General features: G+C 45.3%; 1 protein-coding gene across 4 annotated transcripts in view; it reads right to left on the bottom strand.

The window, feature by feature from the left end:
• Window positions 1–23,381, bottom strand: part of RFTN1 (raftlin, lipid raft linker 1) — a 207,440-nt gene that overhangs the window by 180,394 nt on the left and 3,665 nt on the right. For all 4 annotated transcript variants that reach the window (XM_003924931.4, XM_074405688.1, XM_074405687.1 and 1 more), the window contains exon 2: window positions 7,311–7,463. In XM_003924931.4, coding sequence (XP_003924980.1) covers window positions 7,311–7,455 — 145 coding nt within the window. In that variant the 5' untranslated portion in view covers window positions 7,456–7,463. The remainder of the gene's footprint in view (window positions 1–7,310; window positions 7,464–23,381) is intronic.

Genomic DNA, 23,381 nt, shown 5'->3' on the forward strand with positions numbered 1-23,381 from the left:
GCTTTTGAGCCTAGACTCCTCAGCCCAACACCTAAGGCCTCTCATCATCTGGCGCTACTTTCTTCTCCCCCAAAGAACATGCTCCAACCAAACTCAGCTGCCTGCAGCTCCCCACATATGCAGTGTTAGCTCTGCGTCTTGGTCCCTCCCACAAGTTGTCCCCTCTTCATGCAAAGATTATCTTTTACCACCCTCTTCTCCCATCTTTTGCCTGACTAACAGCCAACGCTCCCTGGCACCAAATGTGCATAAAACTCCAAATCCATCTGAGGACTTCAAGCCGTCCTTGACACACAGACTCCTCCATCAAGCCTGGGCTACCACCATCCCATCTGTCTCCATCACTCTAGCATCAAGTACTGGTTCTTCATTTCTAAGAGAGTTTGAACCAATCCAAAGTACCAATCTATGGTCTGATACTGTGGACTGAATTGTGTCCTTCCAAATCATATGTTGAAGTCCTAGCCCCTCAAGTGACTACATTTGGAGTAAGAAAGCAATGAAAGTCAAGTCATGTCATAAAGATGGGATTCGTGTCCTTACAAGATGAGGCACAAGACAGCTTATGCTCACTCCTGTTTTCTCTCTTTCTTTCCCTCTGTCTTCTCCCCAACCCCCGTCTTCCCTCCTTCCCTCTCTGCCATGTGAGGACACATGCAAAGGCTATTGTCTGCAAGCCAAGAGAGCCCTGAACAGAACCCAACCATGCTGGCACCCTGATCTCCAGGGTAGCAACTTCCAGCGTCCAGAACTATGAGGAAATAAGCATCTGTTGTTTAAGCCAGTCTGTGGTATTTTATTACGGCAGCCCGAACTGACTACGGCAACCCAGGAACACCTCCTGTCTGGCTTACCCACATGACCCTAAGTCATGGCATCTGGCCCAAGGTTGACCTTCAATCAATATTTGTGAAATCAGTGAGTCATACTCCTCTGGTCACTATGAACCCAAGGGAAATCTTCATGATAAAATGGTATATTGTTATGAGTTAGAGGCACAGATTCTGACCTGATACAGTTTCCCTCTCTGAAAATAGACTAAAACAGCGCTATGCCATTGAACTTCACTGATGATAAAAATGTTCTCTATCTGCACTGTCCAGTAGCAGTCACCAGCCACACATGGCTGCTGAGCACTTCAAATGTGGCTCGTGTGACAGAAGAACTGAATTCTTTATTTTACTTTAATTAATGATTACATATAAATACCATGTAACTGATGGCTCCTATACTGGCCAGTGCAGGACCGGACAGTTCAAGGAAGGCCCAAGCCCTGGGTACTGGCCTCATTACCCAGATTGCTCGCTGTGCCAACTGTCCCTGGTACCAAATGTGCATAAAACACTGTTGATTTTCACAGAGCTGACACAGGTAGCTTTCAAGTGGTGTTAGAGTGGCCTGGCACAGAGAGGCTGGCAAAACGCACACATAAAAGGCATAATGAGGTACCATTTTGCAGAAATTGTGATGCTTTATGGGCCTCCGTCTGTGACGAGACCCATCAAAGGGCAGGTTCATCCCTCGGTGACCAGAGTTAATTGAAAATTTAAGACCCAATCACATCACCCAGAATTGAGATTTTTGGCAGCTTATGTGCTTCCCTGTAAGATTCCTGCTGCTTCTGCCTCTGCCAACCCCACAAGTGAGGCTGCACGTTCCAGTATCTTCCCCAACAGCACCGAGCTTTAAGCAAGGGACAAGCTCAACAGCGTTAACTGTGAGCCTGACTTTTTTGAAAATTCACATGGTGCCCTTCCTGCCTAAGCCATCAGGTGGACATGGGCCAACACCCTTTCCCTGACTTGTATTTGCCTAAGAGTAAATAAGTACCTTCTCCATGAAAAATCAGTGTATAGAGTGTCATTTAAAAATCTGCTATGGCCAAAACCTTATGGAAGAGGAATCTTCTTCTACCCTTCTACATGATAATAAGTTTTCTAACAACAACATTCCAGTTGGTGCTAATGCCCATTTGCCTAGCATCTTGGAGGCTGGCATCACAAGAGCTTTGATGCCCCAAATCCTAGAATTCTATATTCGAATTCTTCCCCCCGCCACTTCCTAGCACTGGCTTTTTGGGCAAGTTACTTAATCTCTCTGAGTATCCGTTTCCTCATCTGCAAAAGGAAATGAGTGTATCCATCTACCTCACTGGGTTACTGCAAACATAAAATGACAGAAGAAGCCACACAAAGAGGAATGTTCACAGCAACTTAAGCTGTGACAACCAAAACCTGGAAACAACCCAAATGTTTATCAACAGGTGAATGGAAAAACAAACTGTGCTACAACCAAACAACAGGACACTGCTCAGCAGTAAAGCGGAAAACACACCAAGCAACGCAAATCAATCTTTAATGAGTAAGCTGAGTGAATGAAAAGAGCCAGGTTTTGAAAAAGAGTACATACTATTTGATTCCATTTATATAACATTCTGGGAAATAAAATCAGTGATGGAGTCCGGGTGGGGTGGCTCACACCTATAATCCCAGCAATTTGGGAAGCCGAGGCAGGCGGATAACCTGAGGACAGGAGTTCGAGACCAGCCTGGCCAACATGTGAAACCCTGTTTCTGCTAAAACTACAAAAGTTAGCTGGGTGCGGTGGCAGGCACCTGGAATCCCAACTACTCTGGAGGCTGAGGCACAAGAATCGCTTGAACACAGGAGGTGAAGATTGCAGTGAGCCGAGATTGTGTCACTGTACTCCAGCCTGGGCAACAGAGCGAGAATTTGTCTTAAAGAAAAAAAAAATCAGTGATGGAGAGCATATCAGTGGTTGCCTGGGGTTGGACGGATAACAAAGGGTTGTGAGGAAACTTCTGGGGCAATGGAAATGTTCTGCATCTTGATGTGGTGAGGGTGTTATGGGTTTGAACACTTTAAATATGTGCAATATAGTGTACTTCATTTATACTTTGATAAATCTGGAAAATTTCAGAAACATAAGATCAGGCCGGCTCAGTGACTCATGCCTTTAATCCCAGCACTTTGGGAGGCCATGGTGGGTGGATCACTCGAGGTCAGGAGTTTGAGACTGGCCTGGCCAACACGGTGAAAACCTGTCTCTACTAAAAATACCAAAATTAGCCAGGTATAGTGGAACACGCTTGGAATCCCAGATACTGAAGAGGCTGAGGTATGCGAATGGCCTGAACCCGGGAGGCAGAGGTTGCAGTGAGCTGAGATTGCACCATTGCACTCCAGAGCAAGACTCTGTTTCAAAAAGAAAAAGACAAACAAACAAACAAACAAAGAAAGGACAATGAGGTAAGGATGTAATGTCCTATCACAGGACTGGGCACATAGTAGGCACTCAACAAACGTCAGCTCCATTCTGGAGAATAAAGAATAATCTCATGAGAACTCCTGGGAGAAAAACATGAGAGACCGCCAGGGAAAGGAGTCAGCATTTACTTCTAGGTTTACTAGGACCCAACTATGTAGGACAGGCCCATCTCAGCTAGAAAGCTGAACAAGGAAGAAAAACAGAAAGATAAACAAGGCTTGGTCCTTGCCCTAAGGGAAACACAAATAGGTTTAATATATGATGTAATCAAAGTGTCAAAAGGACGGTATTGACAAACTACAGGCGTGCACAAGAGAGTAATTCTAATAGAATGGTTGTCAAGAAGGAGTAGTTCCAGGTGGGTGGGGTTCTGGCAAGCCGTAAGAGGTGGGGGCCTGTGCAGAAAGAGCTGCCTGCACTGAATGGGGAAGCAGAGAAAGGAGGGTGCTGGGCGGGGGCAGCCGGCAATGCCATAGCACACTGTCCTCTGGGGAACAATAGGGACAGAATCTGCGAAGGGCAAAACCGAGCTACGGAAAGCCCTGAGCTCGGGCTTGAACCTCAGCTTCATCCGTCTGGGGGAACCCCCTAAAGAGCTGTACAGAATCAGATGTGGTTTATACAAGCAGGTCCTCTCTAAAGGGCAACTCGGCAATTCAAGAGTGCCGACAGTCGCACCCCTCCATCCAGTAATTCCTGAGGAAATAGCCAGAAACGTGTACAAAGATTTATGGACAACATTGCTTATCACAACATTATTTGTAATAGCCCAAAGCCCAAAATAACTTAAATGTCCAATAAAAGGGGACTGCTAAATAAATTATGGTACACTGAGTGATTAAATCATATATAGCCATTAAATCACACTTTCCGAGCACAGGGATGACAGGGTACACACCTCAGTGTACAACGCTAAGTTGCAAAAAAGCAGGATACAAAAATATATGGTGCGAATTCATTCCGCAAATATTTACTGATTATCTGTTAAGTGTCAGGCACTGTCCGAAGCACTGAGGAAACAGGAGAGAATAAAAGAGAGAAAATCCCTGCACTCACGGGAAGAGATTCTATCTTCCAATGAAGGCACGCAGACAACAAAGAGGAAGGAAATAGCAATCAGCAAGATATACAGCAGGTTATGTGGGAAGAAGTGTGATGGAGAAAATCAAGATGGGAGGGACATGAGAGTTGGGGAGAAGATAGAAATTTTAAAGAGATGGTCAAGGAAACTTTCAGAGAGAAGAGGGTTAAGAAGATGAACAAGGGGGTCCTTGGGGAGGGCATCCAGGCAGAGGAACAGGCAGTGCAAAAGCCTGGAGGAGGCCTGGTAGTTCACGAAAGAACAAGGCCAAAGCAGCAGAACACCAAAGACAATCAGAGAGTGCGGTCAAGGGGAGCTGTGCGACTCCCAGTGTGGTGGGAGCCACAGCAGAGCTCTGAGCAGAGGACTGGCAGGATCAGTAGGAGAGGAGGGCAGGAGCTGGGAGGCCACATGGGATGTGTCCCAAGTGCTGTCCTAGCTCATTATAATGGGTACATGTTTATTTCATAATCAGAAAGCAAAAGATAATTCCACCAAGGACAGCACAATGCACAAAAGCAGTTCGGATGCTGCGGCGGAAGCTCAAGGAAACAAACAAATAAGGAGGTCAGGGAAATCATTCAGAGATCAGCTACGAAGCAGCAGGAAGGCAAAGCACCACACGGAATCCGCACGTGTCTTCGTGTGTTCATGAAGGTTCTTGGGAGCAAACCTACTCTTCGTAATAATGAAAGACACATAACCACGATCCAAAAAAAAAAAAAAAAAAAAAAACTGCAAAAGGGAAAAGAAAGAATTCCCTCATCATCTCAGCATCCTAACAATACTTAACATCGTGGTATGCTTCCTTCCAGTCCTTTCTCCTAGAGAGGATTGTTTTTTTCCCTAATCTTCCCGCAACGTCCAGCACGCTGTATGCACTCAAATATTCACTGAACAAATAAATGGAGGACCAAATGCATAACCAACTTCTCTACATAATTGTGTGTTATGTCAGCTACAGTAGAGGCATTTACAGACGTGGTTTTAACAGGCTTGGGTGAAGGGTGAAGGAACGGCAGCTGCACGCAGAGAGAAGGCATGGTCATAGGTATCCACACATTTTTTTTTTTTTTTGAGACAGAGTTTCGCTCTTGTTACCCAGGCTGGAGTGCAATGGCGCGATCTCGGCTCACCGCAACCTCTGCCTCCTGGGTTCAGGCAATTCTCCTGCCTCAGCCTCCTGAGTAGCTGGGATTACAGGCATGCGCCATCATGCCCAGCTAATTTTTTGTATTTTTAGTAGAGACGGGGTTTCACCATGTTGACCAGGATGGTCTCGATCTCTCGACCTCGTGATCCACCCGCCTCGGCCTCCCAAAGTGCTGGGATTACAGGCTTGAGCCACCGCGCCCGGCCGGTATCCACACATTTAAGAGGGTGGTGGTGGCAATCTGAAAAGGAAGATGCTGGGTTCAGTTTTAGTGACTTCTTGGGGGGAATGCACAGAATATCCCTGAAATGACACTTAGTTGTCCTCTCTCAGGGCTCAAGCTGTTGAAGCATCAGCACAGAGACAGTCACACAGCAGAAAGAGTAGCCGAGGAGGAAGGGAGGAAGAACCCTTGCAGACACGCCAGACACTGTGCTAGAGCTTCACACATCTCCACCCCTTCTAATCTTCACACCCGCCCCACGAAGTGGACACCCGTGTTCCTCTCATACATGAGGACACTACAGGCCTGCAAGGCTCAGTGATTTACCCAGTTACTCCGAAGCAGAACCAGAACTCAAATCCACGAACATGAAAGCTTTTCCCACTCATTCTCCTTTCTGCTCATGGAAGCTTAAAGAATACCCAGAATCCCAGGGAGAAAATGTGTTCAGATGAATTTATTACATAGTACCCAGTTTTTGCTCTCGACTCCTGGGACCCAAAAAGAAGAGCATGTTCTTCCTCTTCCAAAAACATGTCTTAAGTGTTTTCTAACTTATGATTAAAACCTGTTGCATTCTTTCTTTTTTTTTTCATTTGTATGAGTCTTCTGTCTCCTACCAAGTACAACACTCTAAGATGCCAGGACACAAGCCTCACGACCTCCCCCCACACTGGCCCAACACTCTGCACACAGCAGGTGCTCAGCAAATGCTCTGATGCTGATGCTGTCCATCCCTTGACAGTCTTGCTGGGCCATTCCCTGTTTCCTTAGTCCTTGGACATTCGTATGGCAGGTGACCCGACTCCCTGTGGCTTAGCCGAGGCAAGGCCAAGCCCAGACGAATGAGTCCTTTTGCAAGAGAGCAGACAACAGCAGGTCAGTTTGGGTAGAAAGGCAGGTGGGCAGATTCTTACGAGGAGGGAAGGCAAACTTTCCCTCTCCACAGGGCTTGCTGTAAAACAGTCTGCAAACTGGTGGTCTCATGGACCAAATTTAGCTTAACCATGTATATTGCTTGGCTCACACATGATTTTCATTTGTCAAAACGGTAATTAGTTGCTTTTTTTTTTTTTTTTTTTTTTTTTGAGACAGTCTTGCTCTGTTGCGTCCAGGCTGGAGTGCAGTGGTGACATCTCGGCTCATTGCACCCTCTGCCTCTTGGGTTCAAGTGATTCTCCTGCCTGAGCCTCTTGAGTATCTGGGATTACAGATGCCCACCACCATGCCCAGCTAATTTCTTGTATTTTTAGTAGAGACAGAGTTTCACCATGTTGGTCAGGCTGGTCTTGAACTCCTGACCTCAGGTGATCCATCTCCCTTGGCCTCCCGAAATGCTGGAATTACAGGTGTGAGCCTCCACACCTGGCCATTATTTTTCAAAAAGTGAGAGATTTCACATAAAAATCTGGATCTCTGTAAGCTGCCCCCTTGAGACAGGCCTGCCCTTTTCACTTCTTCACAGCCCCACCCATTCCAGCTCTCCAACTGCACCTCATCCCCTGGCTGCAGGTCCCTGCTGGAGACCCTGCCTGCCCCTGTCCACACATACCCCGTGTACTCACCGGCACTCAGAGTTGTGAACTCCAGGAAACGGTATTCATAGGACACATCTATCTTGGTTTCCACCTGAGGCCTCTTCAAAGTTGAATAAATATTTCCAGGCCGTTTTTCATCACGTTTCTCTAACTTGTTCAATCCGCAACCCATTTCAGCAGCTGCTGGCCAAAGAAAAAGGTGGTGAGGTGATTTTTTTTCTGAGATTTTGTCTTTAAACACCCTGCTATAAAAGAAGCCGTAATTCTCCTAAAGAATACATGACAGACCTCAGCCTTTATGAAACTCACAGTATAATTTAATATATGACCCGAACACAGAAGACTGTGCTCTGTACCCAGGCTGACTTCTCCTTCTGCTAAGATACCATTACCAGCCGTCCTGAGATTTTTTTTTTAAGATGATATCAAAAGCATACCTGTTTATATCTCTTTTTCCCCATCTGAGGAAAATAATACCTCCCACTGCCTCAGTTCCACTATAATCTGTATCCATGAATAAAAAATGGGATCTAAAAAGCAATATGGTGCATTATAGTGTCAGCCCATCTATAAAAAAATCATGGGCTGTGTCACCTTCACTGTGGTCGCTAAGACAGAATAAGTTGTTGTTACAATTTCCAAACTCCGAGTCCTTTCTACCCACAACAGTAATTATTTAGACAGGAAATTTATATTCATAAAACATCTCTAAAAGTAGATGGTAGTGTTTTTATGGGCCTTGTCTAAAAGTCCCCCTTTTTCTTCTTTTTTTAGACCAAACTGCAGGAAATAATAGTATGCTTCCATGCTCTTAGAGAGTCATTTTAGACCAAAATGAAAACTGACTGAACACTAATAGCAGGGACAGAGCAATTGGAAGCAGAAATCCACGTGTATTAGAGCAAAGATCTGTAGTTACAGTTTGAAAAGAAAATAAAGAATGCTAAAGTGATGTGCACATTAACGTGAGCCCAGCTTCCAATCATTCATGGGATTAAAAACAATGAAGGCTCTCTGTTTATTTGGGCAGAATGGCTTTCATTAAATAGCTTTTGATCCACTCCCCCAACTCCAGCAGAAGATACTTCCCTCTGTGTACTAAGCGTAAGTGATGTTTCCCTCCTCTCTGGGGTACCACTGCTGCCATCAGAATATATTTCACAAAGATATTAACCAGCCAAGAATATCACACACAGAAACACAGTGACCACTTCCTTTCAGAGATAAGGGTTTCCTTTTGCTTAATTCGCTTACAAGGTACCCAGCTTCCTAAGGCAATTTGGCAAGCTCCAGAAAAACAAACTGAACCTCAAAAAAGCAACGAGGGCATGGGGCGGGCGGAGTGGAAGGAGGTGGTATAACAACAGCCAGGCTCTACTTTTCAGTCATTAAAAAAAGTCTGAAAGAATGGATGAGAACAGGAAGGCTTACTTATGCCTTAATAAGGGAACATTAGTATCCAAAGGGCCAGAGCAGACATGATTTATGTGCAATCTGCATGAACTGATTACTTGTAAAATACTCTGTAGTTCTGCAGATAAAACAGCCGATACGTAAAGGGCTGCATATTGAACTGCTGAAAAGCAAACAGGCTGGCATCCACTGGGGCAAAGCAGAAGAGAAACGAACAAGGAAGCTTCTAAGTGCTGGGAACAGGTAACCTGGCGATATGGGCACTATTACCACTAGAACGGAACTGCAAAGAGCCCAAAGTCTCGCCAAATCACTCATTCATGCAGATTTACTCATGCCTACTATGGTCAAAGCATTGTCAGCGATTCAGACAGTGTGGTCTTTGCCCTCAAGGAGGTTAGCCTAGTACAAGATGGGAAAATGGCAGGGGCCTAGAGAGGGTATTTGGGATGGGCTTTGCTGGACAGACTCCAAATGTGAGGATGCAGAGAGGGAGGCACAGCAAGAGCAAAGGCACGAAGCTGCCCCATTTGAAGGGAAAGGGCAGGCAGCGCAGTTTGGAAAGGCAGCGTGGGGTTTCAGGTGTCGGAGACCTGGACCCACCGCTAGCCCATATGGTGCCTTAGTGAGAATTAGAAAGAGGTGCCCCTCCTCCGAGGAGTGCAGCCCTGTCCCAGCCATGCCTTACTGAGCACAGCAAGGTCTAGATCTACGCCCCTGTCTACCCGCTGGGGACAATCTTTATAACTGTCTGTGGCAGTGCTGCTTCTGCAGGGGGGAAGTTAAGCAAAATTGATTATGATTAACTAGTCATATAAATAATTATGGAAACGGAGGCAAAGATTTCTTAAAGAGGACCCCTAACTACAAAAGAAATTTTGATAAAGTGGGCTATGTTAAGATTTAAAACTTCTGTTCCTCAAAACGTACATTAAAGAGTGAAAAGGCAATCCAGAGACTGAAACAAGCATTTGTCAAGCGGTGCACTGGCAAACCGGCTCTCCAAGAAAGAGAGGAAGCCCTGGTTTGTAGTTTGCCTGTTTCTGTGGTGTAAATACACCCACCATGGCAGATTTCAAGCTGCCAAGCATGATGCTACCAAAGGCAGAGTCAGGAAGAGATGCTAAAATCAGCTCTCAAAGGCCAGCGTGTGTTGGCTCCTGAACACTAAGACATTCATACAACGAAGGGCTCACATCCACCATAACCACAGAACGCCTAACAAATTGATAAGGAAAAGATACACTACCCAACAGGTGAAATGCAGACAGGTGAAATGCCTCAACAAATACCCATGAGAATGTGCAAATGGCTAAGGAACATATGAGAAGCTCAGCTTCACGACTCATCAGGGAAGTGAAGGGAAGACCACAGTGAGATTTAAGGCATCTACCAGAATAGCTCAACATTTTAAAAACTGATAATACCAACTGTTGGCAAGTATAAGAAGCAAATGAAATTCCCCTACACTGATGTTGAGAGTGTGAATTGGTACAAACCACCTGGGAAAACTGACAATATGTTGGAAAGCTGAATGCACACCTATCCTATGACCCAGAAATTCCTATCCTGGGTATATACCAACAGAAATGTATACACATGGGCACCAAAAAATATGTACCAGAATGCTAACCGAAGTGCTATTCATACCAGCCCCATCCTGGAAACTGCCCAAACACCTTCCAGGAAAATAGATAAATACAGCGTGGTACATTCACACAATGAAATATTATAAGGCAATGAAAACACGGAAACTAAGATTACACACTACATTAATGAAGCTCAAAAATATAAAAGGAGTGGGAGTAGGGGCTGCCAGACACAAAGAGTTACATTCTTTCTTACTCCCTTTATACAGAGTTCCAAAACAGGCCACACTCATCTCCAGTGTTAGAAGCTGGGGTGCCAGTTACCCTTGGGAGAACAGTGACTGCAGAAGAGGATGAGGGGGCTTCTGGGGTGCCAGCTTTGCTATTTCTTGATCTGGGTGCCAGTTACACTGGTGTGTTCAGTTTGTGATGATTCGCTGGGCCACTGAGCAGTCTCCATATTGACCTGTGTGATACTAGAATGTTCAAAAATAATAAACAAATCTGTGACCTTACAAATGCACAGATACATCTCCAACAATAATGTTAGGATGGAATAAAGGCAAAACACAGAATCATCTATGTACTGGGTGTCAACTCTTCAGAATAAAAACTGAAGCAACATTTACAGCAGGCATGTTCATCTGATGCTAGCTTCTCCAATAAAACCACTTGTGCATACACTACAGAGTTCTGAAAAGGAGAAAGGACTCTTCTCTCCATCAGGCCGGCGGCAGGTTCTAAAGGGTGGCGGCAGGGCCCTGCTGGAGCCTGACGGGAGCAAGGCTGAGTGAGGCGTGGGCAGGCCGGCAAGCAAGGGCAGGCACCACACCCACCCTGCTGCATTACTCAGGTAGACCTGCCTCGCTCTGGAAGGCAGGGTGTTTGAAGACCTCCAAGAAGGAAACTCTTCCTCAAAATCCTCTCACTTTTGCTACCTTATTATGTAAATTCTAGTGATAGAGGTTCATTTGACATCAGAATTACCTTTCCTAAGTATCTCCTTTGAAATGGCAGATACTTCCATGGGAAGGACAATGAACAAAGCTCCTGGTAGCCACTAGCACTTCAGTATGATTTCATTTTGTCTGTAATTTTTAATTTAAATTTAATTTCTTTGATAAAGGACAGCTTCCCTGATAGCAGAAAGAAGAGGGTTACCAAGATGAGAAGAAAGATTTGGAAAGGGTTGGGGTGGGGATCAGGAGAGTACCAAGAAGCATTAGAAAACTCTTGTGATTCATAACTTTATGAGTTTAAAGTTTCAATCAGACTGTCCCAATCTTGAGGCTTCTGCCCCAGCTCATCCCAAAGGGCACTGTGCTTGATACCACAGGACATAAAGGGACTCTGAGAAAATCATCCATATGATCAGACACAGAAAAGATAAACAGTATGCTAAACCAAATTCGGCTTGAGGATGCCTCCATACTTGAGTTATTACATAAGGCATTGCAACTTAGTTTAGCAGGTAAACTAAGTGAAAGCCTAACTTAGGATGTACACTACGTAACAAATAGCTGAGTCTTAGCCAATCACGGCAGCAGAGATGTAGTCAATCACAGGCAGCGAACTAATATAACCAAGCCAGCTGTCTCTGTACCTCACTTCTCTTTTCTGTACAGAAAACGCCGCCAGGATGTATTTCAGGCAGGTCACTAAATGTGTTCTGGTTTTGAGGCTGCCCAATTTACAAATTTTTCTTTGCTCATTCAAACTCTGTTAGATTTAATTTGTATCAAGTTTTTATTTAATAGAAGCCAGCAGCGAAACTGTAATATCATTGAATCCTTGGGTCTCACGTTTTAGAGACTGATTTCTCTGGAGTGTATGCAACCCTGGTTAAGCAACTGTTTTTAAAGCACAGCCCTCTCTGGACAGGGAGACACAGGAAGTCACTGCTGGCCATCAAAACCTCAGTGTGAATGCGTTTCTCCTACACTTTTGTGTAGAGGCAGCTACCCTGCTCCCTGCTGCCACAGCTGCAGTCCTTTTATTTCTCCCTGGATTCTTCCACCAACTCCTACCCCTGTCAAAATAGGAAAGACTTTCACATCATTCCAAAAATGTCTATACTATGCTCAAAACCAGTCAGGAAAACCTAGCTTACAAAAAGTAGGAAAAACAAGGTGTAACAGTGCCTTGCACATGATCGCAGAGTTTTGTAAACTGCTATTTAACCATGTGACGTTCCCAAAACATGTTCACATTAGATTCCTGCAAGAGGATGGAGGCAATGGATGCGTATCTTGCTTTTGAAGGCAGTAGGAAGGAAGGCAAAGGGAAGGGTCTAAGGAATAGCTCTGTCAGATGCAGGCAGAAGACACGGATGTGTCTGTTTCACCAAGCCCTACCAAAATCCAGCCACCACACCATGAGGAAGCCCAAGTAGCCCAAACAGGGGCCCATGTGGAGAGGAACCGACAGCCAGAACCAACTTGCTGGCCATCTTGCCAGCAAGCCATGTTGGAAGTAGATCTTCTGCCTCAGCCAAGCTGCTGATGCCATATTAAGCAAAGACAAGCTGTTTCACCAAGCCCTACCAAAGCTGCAGATTCCTGAGCAAAATAAGCTACCATTGTTGTTTTAAGCCTCTAAGTTTTGGAGTGGTTCATTTATACCATAAGCAACTTATACACTAAGTCTGCTCAAAATGACCATGGCCTGCCACCTGCTCGGCACCTGTGAAGTTGGCCTGCTTCTATGGTTCCTGTTTCAGCCATTCACCTTTTGAAGGACATTTGAGTTGTTTCCAGCACTGGCTGATTATGAATAAAGTGGCTGTAAACGTTTACATAGAGGTTTTTATGTGGACGTTAAGTTTTCATTTCTCTAGGGCAGGCGTCCCCAAACTTTTTACACAGGGGGCCAGTTCACTGTCCCTCAGACCGTTGGAGGGCCGCCACATACTGTGCTCCTCTCATTGACCACCAATGAAAGAGGTGCCCCTTCCTGAAGTGCGGCGGGGGGCCGGATAAATGGCCTCAGGGGGCCGCATGTGGCCCGCGAGCCATAGTTTGGGGACACCTGCTCTAGGGTAAATACATAAGAGTGGGGTTGTTGGGTTATATGGTAAGTGCAGGGGCCCTGTTAATGAAAAATGTTTCTCTTTACACATGCAGGATGGCCAGACACTGCTGCCATGAAAGGTGTATGGCAAGTGAGACCCCTCAAAGATCAGCAGACTAGCCCCTGCTCAACTGGGGTATCAGCTCACTAGGTGGGATCATGCCCAGAGGAGCTGTTCACTGACTATTTCTCCCGTTATTGTTTGTTTTTGTAACGAACACATGCTAAAAGTCACCTGTGTCTAGTGAGACCCCCCCAATTCTTCACCTATGCTCCAACCTACTCCCATGGCTCCACCCTTCCAAACTCCTATGCTTGCCTCACATTGACACCTGATGTCAATCAGGTTACCTGTTTTATGTGTGAGTTCATTGTTGGTTCAGCTTTGACTGACAGTTCTCCGGGCATTTGTTTCTCTTTTTATATTTTTGTCTTCTCAGCAGACATCCCTGCAACTATGTATATGGGTCTCCCAAGTATCAAAGTACCAAGAAAAACTTTCCAAGAAGTCTTCAAAGGTAGAGGAAACGGAGGAGGTTTTTCCCCATTCCTCTGAAACACTGGGGAAATAGTCAAATAGTCAAAATATACATATGATTATGTAGAAGAAATTGGTATGGGTAATTAGGAAATAGATGCTTTCTAGAGAGGAAAATAAGGTAACTGGAAGAAGGTTCCAAGACCTGAACTGCAAGAAGAGGGTGGGTAGACATTGCAAATGATCTTGAAGCAAAGATCCCTTAAACGTGACATTCTGTAAAAATTTCTGGCTGAATCAAACCTAAACTGGGGTGTCCCTTTGGTACAAGGTGGACAGGCTTCCTACGGGAGCTATCAGTTCCATGAGGGAGGAAACTTATGTTCCAAATTCATTAATCCATCCATCCGTTCAACACACATTTATTAAGGTCGCTTTGAGTCAGGCACTTGGTTAGGAAACAGAAAAACTGGGAAGGCCAGGCCCTGCCCTCAGGGAGATCACAGAGACAATGAGGAGATACCCATGGTGTGGTGCGGCTGACTGTTCTGGAAGTCTGGACAGAATGCGGGAGCATTCAGAGCAAATGACTATTATAAAAAACACAGAGATGGGTGTGGTAGTATGCGCCTGCCATCCCAGCTACTTGGGAGGCTGAAGTGAGAGGATCCTTTGAACCCGGGATTGCAAGGCTGCAGTGAACTATGATCACACCACTGCACTGCAGCCTGAGTGACAGAGCAAGACCTGTCTATAACAAAACACACATACAGACACATAAACACAGCACATTGCCAAATACTTGGCTCCAGAAGAAGCGGACCAACAATCAGGCACAATGTCCTGTGTCATTTAAAATGCTGAAATGTTTAAACTATTATTTTAAAAATATTCTAATTTGTTTCTGAAATGCTTCCCAAGATGCCCATAAAAATACTGGAAAACAGCTTCAAAAGGATCACCTTCTTAAAAGATTATTTTTCCGCTGCAGTGTAGAAAAGACTTAGTTTAAAACTTCATTTTTACTATCAACTAACATGCACACATTTAAATAATGGGGGCAATAAATGTAGTTATATTTTCAAATACAAATTAGTTTCATTAAGAGTAAGCCCTCATTTGCCACACTTGCTGCTAATCTGAGGCAGCCTGTAAAGCTAATTTTAACAAATGCCAACAGCTCGTGACAAGCAACCAGAGATGGGGCAATTATATGCAATGATGCTGGATCCACTGGCACACCCATTTTTTATTTCTACACTCAAATTCTGTATTTGAAGACTCAAGCATGTTTATTACTTCATTCAGTCATCCAAAGTAAGAACTGATGATCCAAATAAAGAAGTCTTTACATGATAACGATGTCTCTCTAGATCCAGAAATATAAATTAAACTTAAAAATTCAGTCGAGTATTCAGATGGTGTCAGATTTTGCTGTCCTGCAACAGAGCCTAAGAAACTGTAGGATAACTAAAATGTACCCGTCAAAAGTGTTACTGACCCAATGCCAAGTGTAAAGAACAGAGTTCGAGACTAGCCTGGGCAACATGGCAATACTCTGTCTCTACAAAAAAAAAATTTTAAAAGAAGTTAGCCAGGCATGGTGGCATGTGCCTGGGGTCCCAGCTACTCGGGAAGCTGAAGCAGGAACATTACTTGAGTCCAGGAGATTGAGGCTGCAGTGCGCTGTGATCTCGCCACTGCATGCCACTGCCCAGCCTGGACAACGGAGTGAGACCTTGTCTCAAAAAAATGATAAAAAGAAAACAATAAGGATATCACAGCCAGCCTCCAGGACGGTCCTCCATGACCCTCCTGGTATTCACACGCTTGCACGTTCCCCTCCTACACCGAATAGGGCTGACCTGTGTAACCAGTAGGATATGGTGGGAATGAGTGTGATTTCCCAGGCTAGGTTATAGGAAACATGGTGGGTTCTACGTCACTCTCCCAGACCTCTCATTCTGGGGGCAGCCAGCTGCCATGTTGTGAGGCTCTATCAGCCAGATGGAGAAGTTCCCTCTGCAGGGCAATGGGGCCTCCTGCCAACAGCCAGCACTAACTCGACACCTGTGTGGAAGTGGGTCCTACAGCCTTCAGCCCAGCCGGGGTCCTCACGGCAACCTCGTGAGAGACCCTAAGTCAGAACCACTCAGTCAAGCCACTTCTGGAAACCAAGCAAGACATGTTTGCTGTTTTAAGCCTCCAGGTTTCAGGACAATTTGCCACCCATCAATAGATAATTCATCCAGGCAGTTCATGTTAAAAGTCTTGCTCCTGTATGAGAAGTGGCACTGTGGAGTGGTTGAGAGCTGACTCCTCAGCTGACAAGTTTTGGAGTAATTTGTTACACAGTAAAAGACACCGAATAGGAGTGGTGTTCGCATTATAAAAAGAAAACACTTGCCTACCCCCACTCCTCCAGCCTCAACTTACCACCATCTCAGTCCGTCTCAGCAGGGGTCTGAACCCAAGTCCTTTTCTGCTCTGCTGCTCTCCAGCCAACCTTCCCTAAAAATAGCTCCCGCCTCAGAACCTGCTACTCAACATGTGGACCTCAGACCAGCAGCAGCATCTGGGATCTTGTTAAAAATGCAGAATCCCAGGCCTCATCCCAGACCTGCTGAATTAGAATCTGTATTTGAGCAGTAAGTGATTCCTTAAAGTTTGACTCACAGTAAAGTCTGAGAAACACTGGACTGGCACAGTGGCTCTTAATCTTGACTGCACTTTGGAACCAACGGGAAAGCTGTTAAAAGCCCTGATGCTCAGGCACTTAGGGGTGGGGTCACAGCACCATTACTTTTTAAACCCTCAAGTGATGCTAACACGCAGCCAGGGTTGAGCGTCAGTGCTCTTGGGGCCAACCCCGTCTTTTCCCACTTCTAACTCTCTCCAATCTCCTAATAGCCAGGACCCAGTGGGTCCCAGGATCCTCCTACAGCCTCACATCTGGGACTGAGAACCACAGTTCAGTGCTTATCCAAGCTGTTCTGCTTAGTTCCACATCCCTCAGTCTCTTGAATCTCTTTCTACCTCAGATGCCCCTTCCCAGTCTCCTCTACCATCCTCCCAGGCAAGCACAGGCATCTCCTACGTTTCCGTCCTCCTCCGTCCTCTTGCCTCACTTTTCAAAATTATTTTAATTGCAAACCACTTCAAACATGTGGAAAAGTACAGAGCATGAGATGTCTGTGGATCCCACCACCTGGATTTAACAAGTGCTTACATTTTTACCTTCTTTGCTTCAGATCTTTTATTTTTGCATGAACAGACTTCTTGGACACAGCCCTCACACCATTCCCTTCCTCCCTATCTTTCTATCCCTGCGTGCACTCTTTCACAATCTATATATAACACCCAGAACAACATATGGCAGAGATTGTGGGGATTTCTCAGCTCATAGCACCCTTAGTTTCTCTGCACATTTTTAAATGGCACACCCTAGACGTAAAAAAAAAATACCCAATACTTCCTTTCATTAAGTAGTTAGGTTCAAACAATACTGATTCACAGCCTAATAACAGCAGCCTTTCAAAAAAAATAGTACACACAAACTGAAGGAAGAAAGATTTTTCTTTCATTCTTAACCACAATTACCTACTAACCGGATGTGTACATCTGTTGGACACTGCGTAACTTCTCAAAACTTGGAACCACACTGAACACCCCCCTCCTAATTTCCAGTTCCATGCTGATTTTCTTAGCAACGACCCAAAATGTAGCTTGTAAAGATATGACATCATCAAGAGTAATATGGTAGTGTCAGATGTTGATATTGTGAAATGCCTCAAGCTAGTAGTTAGCGTGGTCTCTGACAGATGTTAAGAAATGCTGCAACTTCCTCAAAACTGTAAACTATCCCTTGGCCACCCTGTGAATTTGCTGCAGTGCCTTGGGGTATCTCAGCACAGAATTTGGGAACCACCAATACATAGTGTTATGTGTGTTCACAATGTTACTTACATGCTATTGTCTTCCCCTTAGTGCTCACACTCCCTGACTTAAGCTGCTCCAGGCCAGAGCTCCCCAGCCTCCTTCCCAGCCTGTCTGTCTTCTCTCCAGCCTCGGGCAGACATCTCCAAGGAGGTGTCTCAACATCTCCACCTGGAACTTTCTCTCTTTACCTGAGACTTTCTCGGCACTTCTAGAAGAATATGCCCCCAAAGAATACAGCCTTGCCTGACGAGCCGGCTCTTCCTCCTGCATTTCTTGTCTCCGGGTAGCACCACTGCCCTCCTAACATCCAGGCCCCAAACCCCAGTATCAGCCCGCTGCCGCCAGCATCCTCACCCTGACATTGGCCCACCCAGAGCTGCTGGATGCTATCCATTCCCCTACTTTCTTCTCCAAACCAATCTGCCATCTCAACAGCAACCAATGCTTTTCCGGAACCTGGCTCCCCCTGTCCATCTAATTCCTGTCTCCGGCTTTTCCCACATTAACCATTTTACACCACACAAGTGGCTCAAAGAGCATAATCACATCCGCTGCGTAGCCTGGAGTCCTCAGCCTCGACCTCACTCCACCCTCCCTCCTTTCCAGTCCTACCTCCCATTGTTCCCCTTCACAGTTGACCCCAGAGTCAGGTCAGGCCAAGCTACTGCAGTCCTTTGTACACACCCAGAACTCTCCAGCGCTGCCCTTTTCCTCCAGCGGACCTCGACCTGACATTCCTTTCCTATCCCTCTCATCCTCTGTATTAGGCAAGGTTCTCCAGAGAAATAGAACCAGTCAGGTGTGTGTGTGTGTGTGTCTGTGTGTGTGTGTGTGTAGGGGTGTGTGTGTGTGCGTGTGTGTGTGTTTGGGTGTGTGTGTGTGTGTGTGTGTGGGTGTGTGTGTAGGGGTGTGTGTGTGTGTGTGTTTGGGTGTGTGGGGGTGTGTGCGCGCGCCCAGATAGAGAGAGAGACAAAGAGAGATACTTATTATAAGGAATTGGCTTATGAAATTGGGGGGCTGACAAGTTTAAAATCTTCAGAGAAGGCCAGAAGGCTGGAAACCCAGAGAATAGCTGATGCTGCGATCTTGAAACCAAAGGCCATCTGGAGATAGAATGCCTTCTTCCTTGTGGATCTCAGTATTTTTTCTTAAGACTTTCAACTGAATGCATGATGCCCACCCACATGATGGGGGGTAATCTGCTTTCCTCCAAGTCTTCTGATTTCAAAGTTCATCATGCCTAAAAAATAACTCACAGCAACACCTAGCCTGGTGTTTGGCCAAAAACTAGGCACCATAGCCTAGGAAAAACTGACCTAAAAGTAACCATCACACTCCTTCAAGGCTGAGCTCTAACAGGATTGCCACTCTAGACCATTGATTCATCCAATAAATGAGTAATGAGCACTTACTATAGGCAACTCCCTGTTCTAAATGCTAGCAATACCAAAGAAAAACAAAAGAGATTCACACAGTGAAAGAACAAGCCTGCCCTCGTGGACCTTACCTTCAGAAGCTGGGAAGCAGAAAACAAACGAATAAAACCAATACATGAAATTCCATTTTTAATGTATGCCACCAGAAAAAAAATGCAGCAGGGAGAGGTAGCAATCACAGGAGGAGGTACCATGTTTTAAATGTGGGGGTCGGGAAAGGCCATACCCAGACGGTGGTATTTAAGCAAAATCATGAAGAAGGTCACAGAGAGAGCCAGGGGATAAAAAGGGGAGGGTGGGCCAGGCAAGGCAGCAGCAGATGCAAACAGGCTGGGGTGTGGGGCCCCCAGGAGGTCAACCAGACCTCAGGGTGAAGTCAGACAGGGCTGGGGAGGCAGAGCACCGGCCTGACCCGGCCGTGAGGACTTCAGCTCTACCGTGACTGAGCTAGACGCCTCTAGAAGGTTTTGAGCTAAGACATCAATTACTCTGGCCACGACCGGCCGTGAGAGCGGGGACCCAGATGACAGTGGGTAGAGGTGTGAGCAGTGGTCACATTCTGAGTATGTTTTGAAGGTGGAAAATGCGATTGACTGATTTGGAAAAAAGAGGATGAGCAAAAGAGGGCATCCAAGACACCTCTAGAGTTGGTCACCAGCACCTGCAAGGCTGGAGCGGCCCTCTTCTGAGATGGGGAGAGGACACCAGGAGTCAGCCATGTTGACTCCATCCACGCGGAGGTGTGCAGTGGGCCGCGAGACGTACCATTCTGAGTTTAGGGGAGAGCTCCAGAGCTTGTGGTAATGCCTCATCTCCCCACATGACCGCAAATTTCTGGAAGGCAGCAAGCATGTCTTCTTCATCCCCACCAGCAGCTGTTCCAATGCCCTGCCCCTAACAGATGCATGATAAATACCTACTTAGCAGCATCTTTTGGGAATCGGAAAGACACTTATCTGGTACAGGATGGAAACGTGCATTTCTAATATTCCATCTGTGGCTCTCAAATTCCCTTTCTTAACAGTAGAGCACAGGGGTTGGTTATACAGGCTCTGGAACCAGGCTGCTGAGGTTCGAATCCTGGTGCCCCTATTTCCTAGCTGTGTGACCTCAAGGAAGCCATTTAACCTCGGTTTTCTCATCTGTGAAATGGGTACAACTGCAATATCTACTTCTAGGGTGAAGACTAAATAAGGTAGGGTGAGTTAATATTTAACAGGGCTCAGAAGAGCTCAGACACACAGAAACAGCAGTATAAATGTTAACCATTTAGTACTCTACTAGGATTACTTGTTGCCCATTATAAAGATGCCTTTTGGCCCACTCTGGCCTGTAGTCATGATTATTCCACACTGAAAGGGGCACTTATAAGGTATCATAAGACACTGGAAAATCTCAGAAGGCCTCTCTTAGTTAAAGAAGTATTTAAATAAACAACCTGATTTCTTGTAATTTGTATTTCCAAAATTTCCTAACACATGATATGTTCAGTTTCCATTAACCAGAGTCTATAATTAACCAAATCTCTTCTTACTCAACTTTCTGAGTAAGATCTATTACAGCACTTCCCCCAAACCTGAGGAACTTGAGTTCTATTCCATAAAACTTGAAGGATTCCCCAGGACAAAGGGTAAAAGGCAAAGTAGGGAGTTTAAACACACACACACACACACACACGTACACACACATACACATACACAAACATACACATACGCACATGCACATGAATAAAAGCTGATAGGCCCCCATAAAGAATAAATCCTAACCCTCATGGAGCTCTGCCTACGGAACAACAAGATAGGACATTTCAAGTGTAAATGCCAGAGAAAGTTGTCAGTGAGGTGCAGCTGGCTTCCTGGTTGAAGAAGTGTGGAAACCTCCAATATGGGATCATAAAATAGCATCAGAGTTTGTTGGCATCAAACAGCTAAGCCAAGCATAGCTTATGTTGGTTTCCCACTTCTGGCTGGACCTGCTGCTTGGAAACACCTGAGGAGTGGCTTCCTCTCTCCTGTGAGGCTGATTCAGGAGTGCTATACACCACAGCAGAGGCGACAGCCACAGTACCAGCCCTCCAGTGTCCTGTGCAACCGGGTCCCCAAAGCTGCCAGCCTTCTCCATCACTCTCTGCACTCTGGAGGTAGGTCAAATCCAGGAAAACCCCAAACAAAGCTTTCAAGTACCCCAAATGGTGTCTCCTCCATCTCAGTCCTGGCAGGTAGCCATCACTGCAGAATGTGACCTGATTTTCCAGCTCTTTGGTTCAGGCCCACTGAGAGTGATTTTTCCTCCTGAATTCAGCCCAGGTGGGGAGTAAGTCACACAATTACATATTTAAAAGCTGAACTGAATTCTTATTTGGAGAGCAGGGAATTAGCAGGGTTCAAGCAGTGGTTATCGCTTGTCTGCTGTACAATCTTTTATGAGAAAGTATCTCGATAAAATATGCATTGCTAATAATGAAAGCCCCTTTGGGGCCCAGGAGAAAAGGGAGACTAAATGTATGTCAAAAACTGAACGCGAATGGGAGGAAAGATCACAGGCATGCACACACACACCTTTTAAAGGTAAACATAAAAGCAACATTTGGCTAAATTTATCCCTTTGTCAGTGAAAAATAGCATAAGCCCTAGCAAAGCATGTGACCAATTCTTAAACCAAAGGGTAAAAAAGAAACACTTACCATAGAGCAGAACCATCAAACAGAACTCTCAGCAATGATGAAAATACTATCTGTGCTAACCGATTCAGTAGCCACTAACCACATGTGGCTCTGGGTCACTTGAAATGTGGCGAGTGAGACTGATTTTTAAATTTTCTTATATCTTAATTCATTACATTTAAATGTAAATGTGAATAGCCACATGTAACTTGCTCCAGACACTCAAACCCAACAGTTGGCAATGTCTTTCTATTCCTTCAATAAAACTGTAATCCTAATCAACCAATACTATTTAAATTATCATCAAAATTAGTATAAGACCCGGGCTGTGCCAGACTCAGTAAACTTGAGACAAAAATGAAAACAAACTAACAAACTAAAAAAATCTAAAGAAAATGATTCCAGTGTATCATTTCCTGGAACTTTGTTCTGATTATCTAGTTTACATTTCTATTTATACCATGGCTTTGTGTATTTGGAAATCCATGATGTAGACAGATTTTGCCTTCGAAACACCAGAATGTCACAGTCTCTTCCCTTAAGGTCTTAGAAAAATAAAAACATGAACTTAGGGAAAGTTAACCTCACAAGCTTCAGTTTCCTCAAGGCTGAAGTGTAGACAACATAAGTACTTGCCTCTCATAAGAATTAAATTCAGATAATGCATGCAAAGTGATTTGGCCTCTCCGTGAGAAACATGACCTGCCCACACCCCTCTTATTGTCCTGGCTGAGAAAATGGGCCTGTGCCCCTCAGGTCTTCTAATACCTTAGTTCCTCTCTGTGGTGCCCACAGCCACACCTTGCCTTGACTGGCCCAGGAAGCGGGAAGTGAACCTATCTGTCTGAGTGGGACTCCAGGATGAATTTTTGGCATCTCATCAGGGTGTCCCAGGGCTGATCAGCAGGTGGCAGCTATAATGCTTAGTATTGTATTAACAATCTTAAAATCTGTAATAAAGAGAACAGTGTTAATACAATGAAAGTTTACAACAAGCAGAATTTTCCTAGGCCCAACCCCTTCGAAAGTGTTTTCCAAGCCATTGTAAAGTGCCCTCTAGTAAAATACATCTTGGGGCACTGACATCTTGACACCCACTGCCAACCTCCAGAGAGTCAATCACCCAGAAGGGTATCACAAGTCACGAAATCACTCAGTCAATGTTTATTGTGCTCCTACCCTGTGTCAGGCACTACATTAGGCTTTTAAAGAGGGGAGCAGTCCCCAAACACAGGGCAACATCTTAAGACTCTGAGCTGTCTGCCCTCTGACCCCTGCAAAGCTTGGTCAGCCCTGGGACACCTCGATGAGATGCCAAAAATTCATCCTGGAGTCCCACTCAGACAGATAGGTTCACTTCCCGCTTCCTGGGCCAGTCAAGGCAAGGTTTGGCTGTGGGCACCACAGAGAGGAACTAAGGTATTACAAGACCTGAGGGGCACAGGCCCCTTTTCTCAGCCAGGACAATAAGAGGGGTGTGGACAGGCCATGTTGCTCATTGAGAGGCCAAAT

This window comes from Saimiri boliviensis, chromosome 9, assembly GCF_048565385.1.
Source record: "Saimiri boliviensis isolate mSaiBol1 chromosome 9, mSaiBol1.pri, whole genome shotgun sequence".
Taxonomy (NCBI): Eukaryota; Metazoa; Chordata; class Mammalia; order Primates; family Cebidae; genus Saimiri; species Saimiri boliviensis.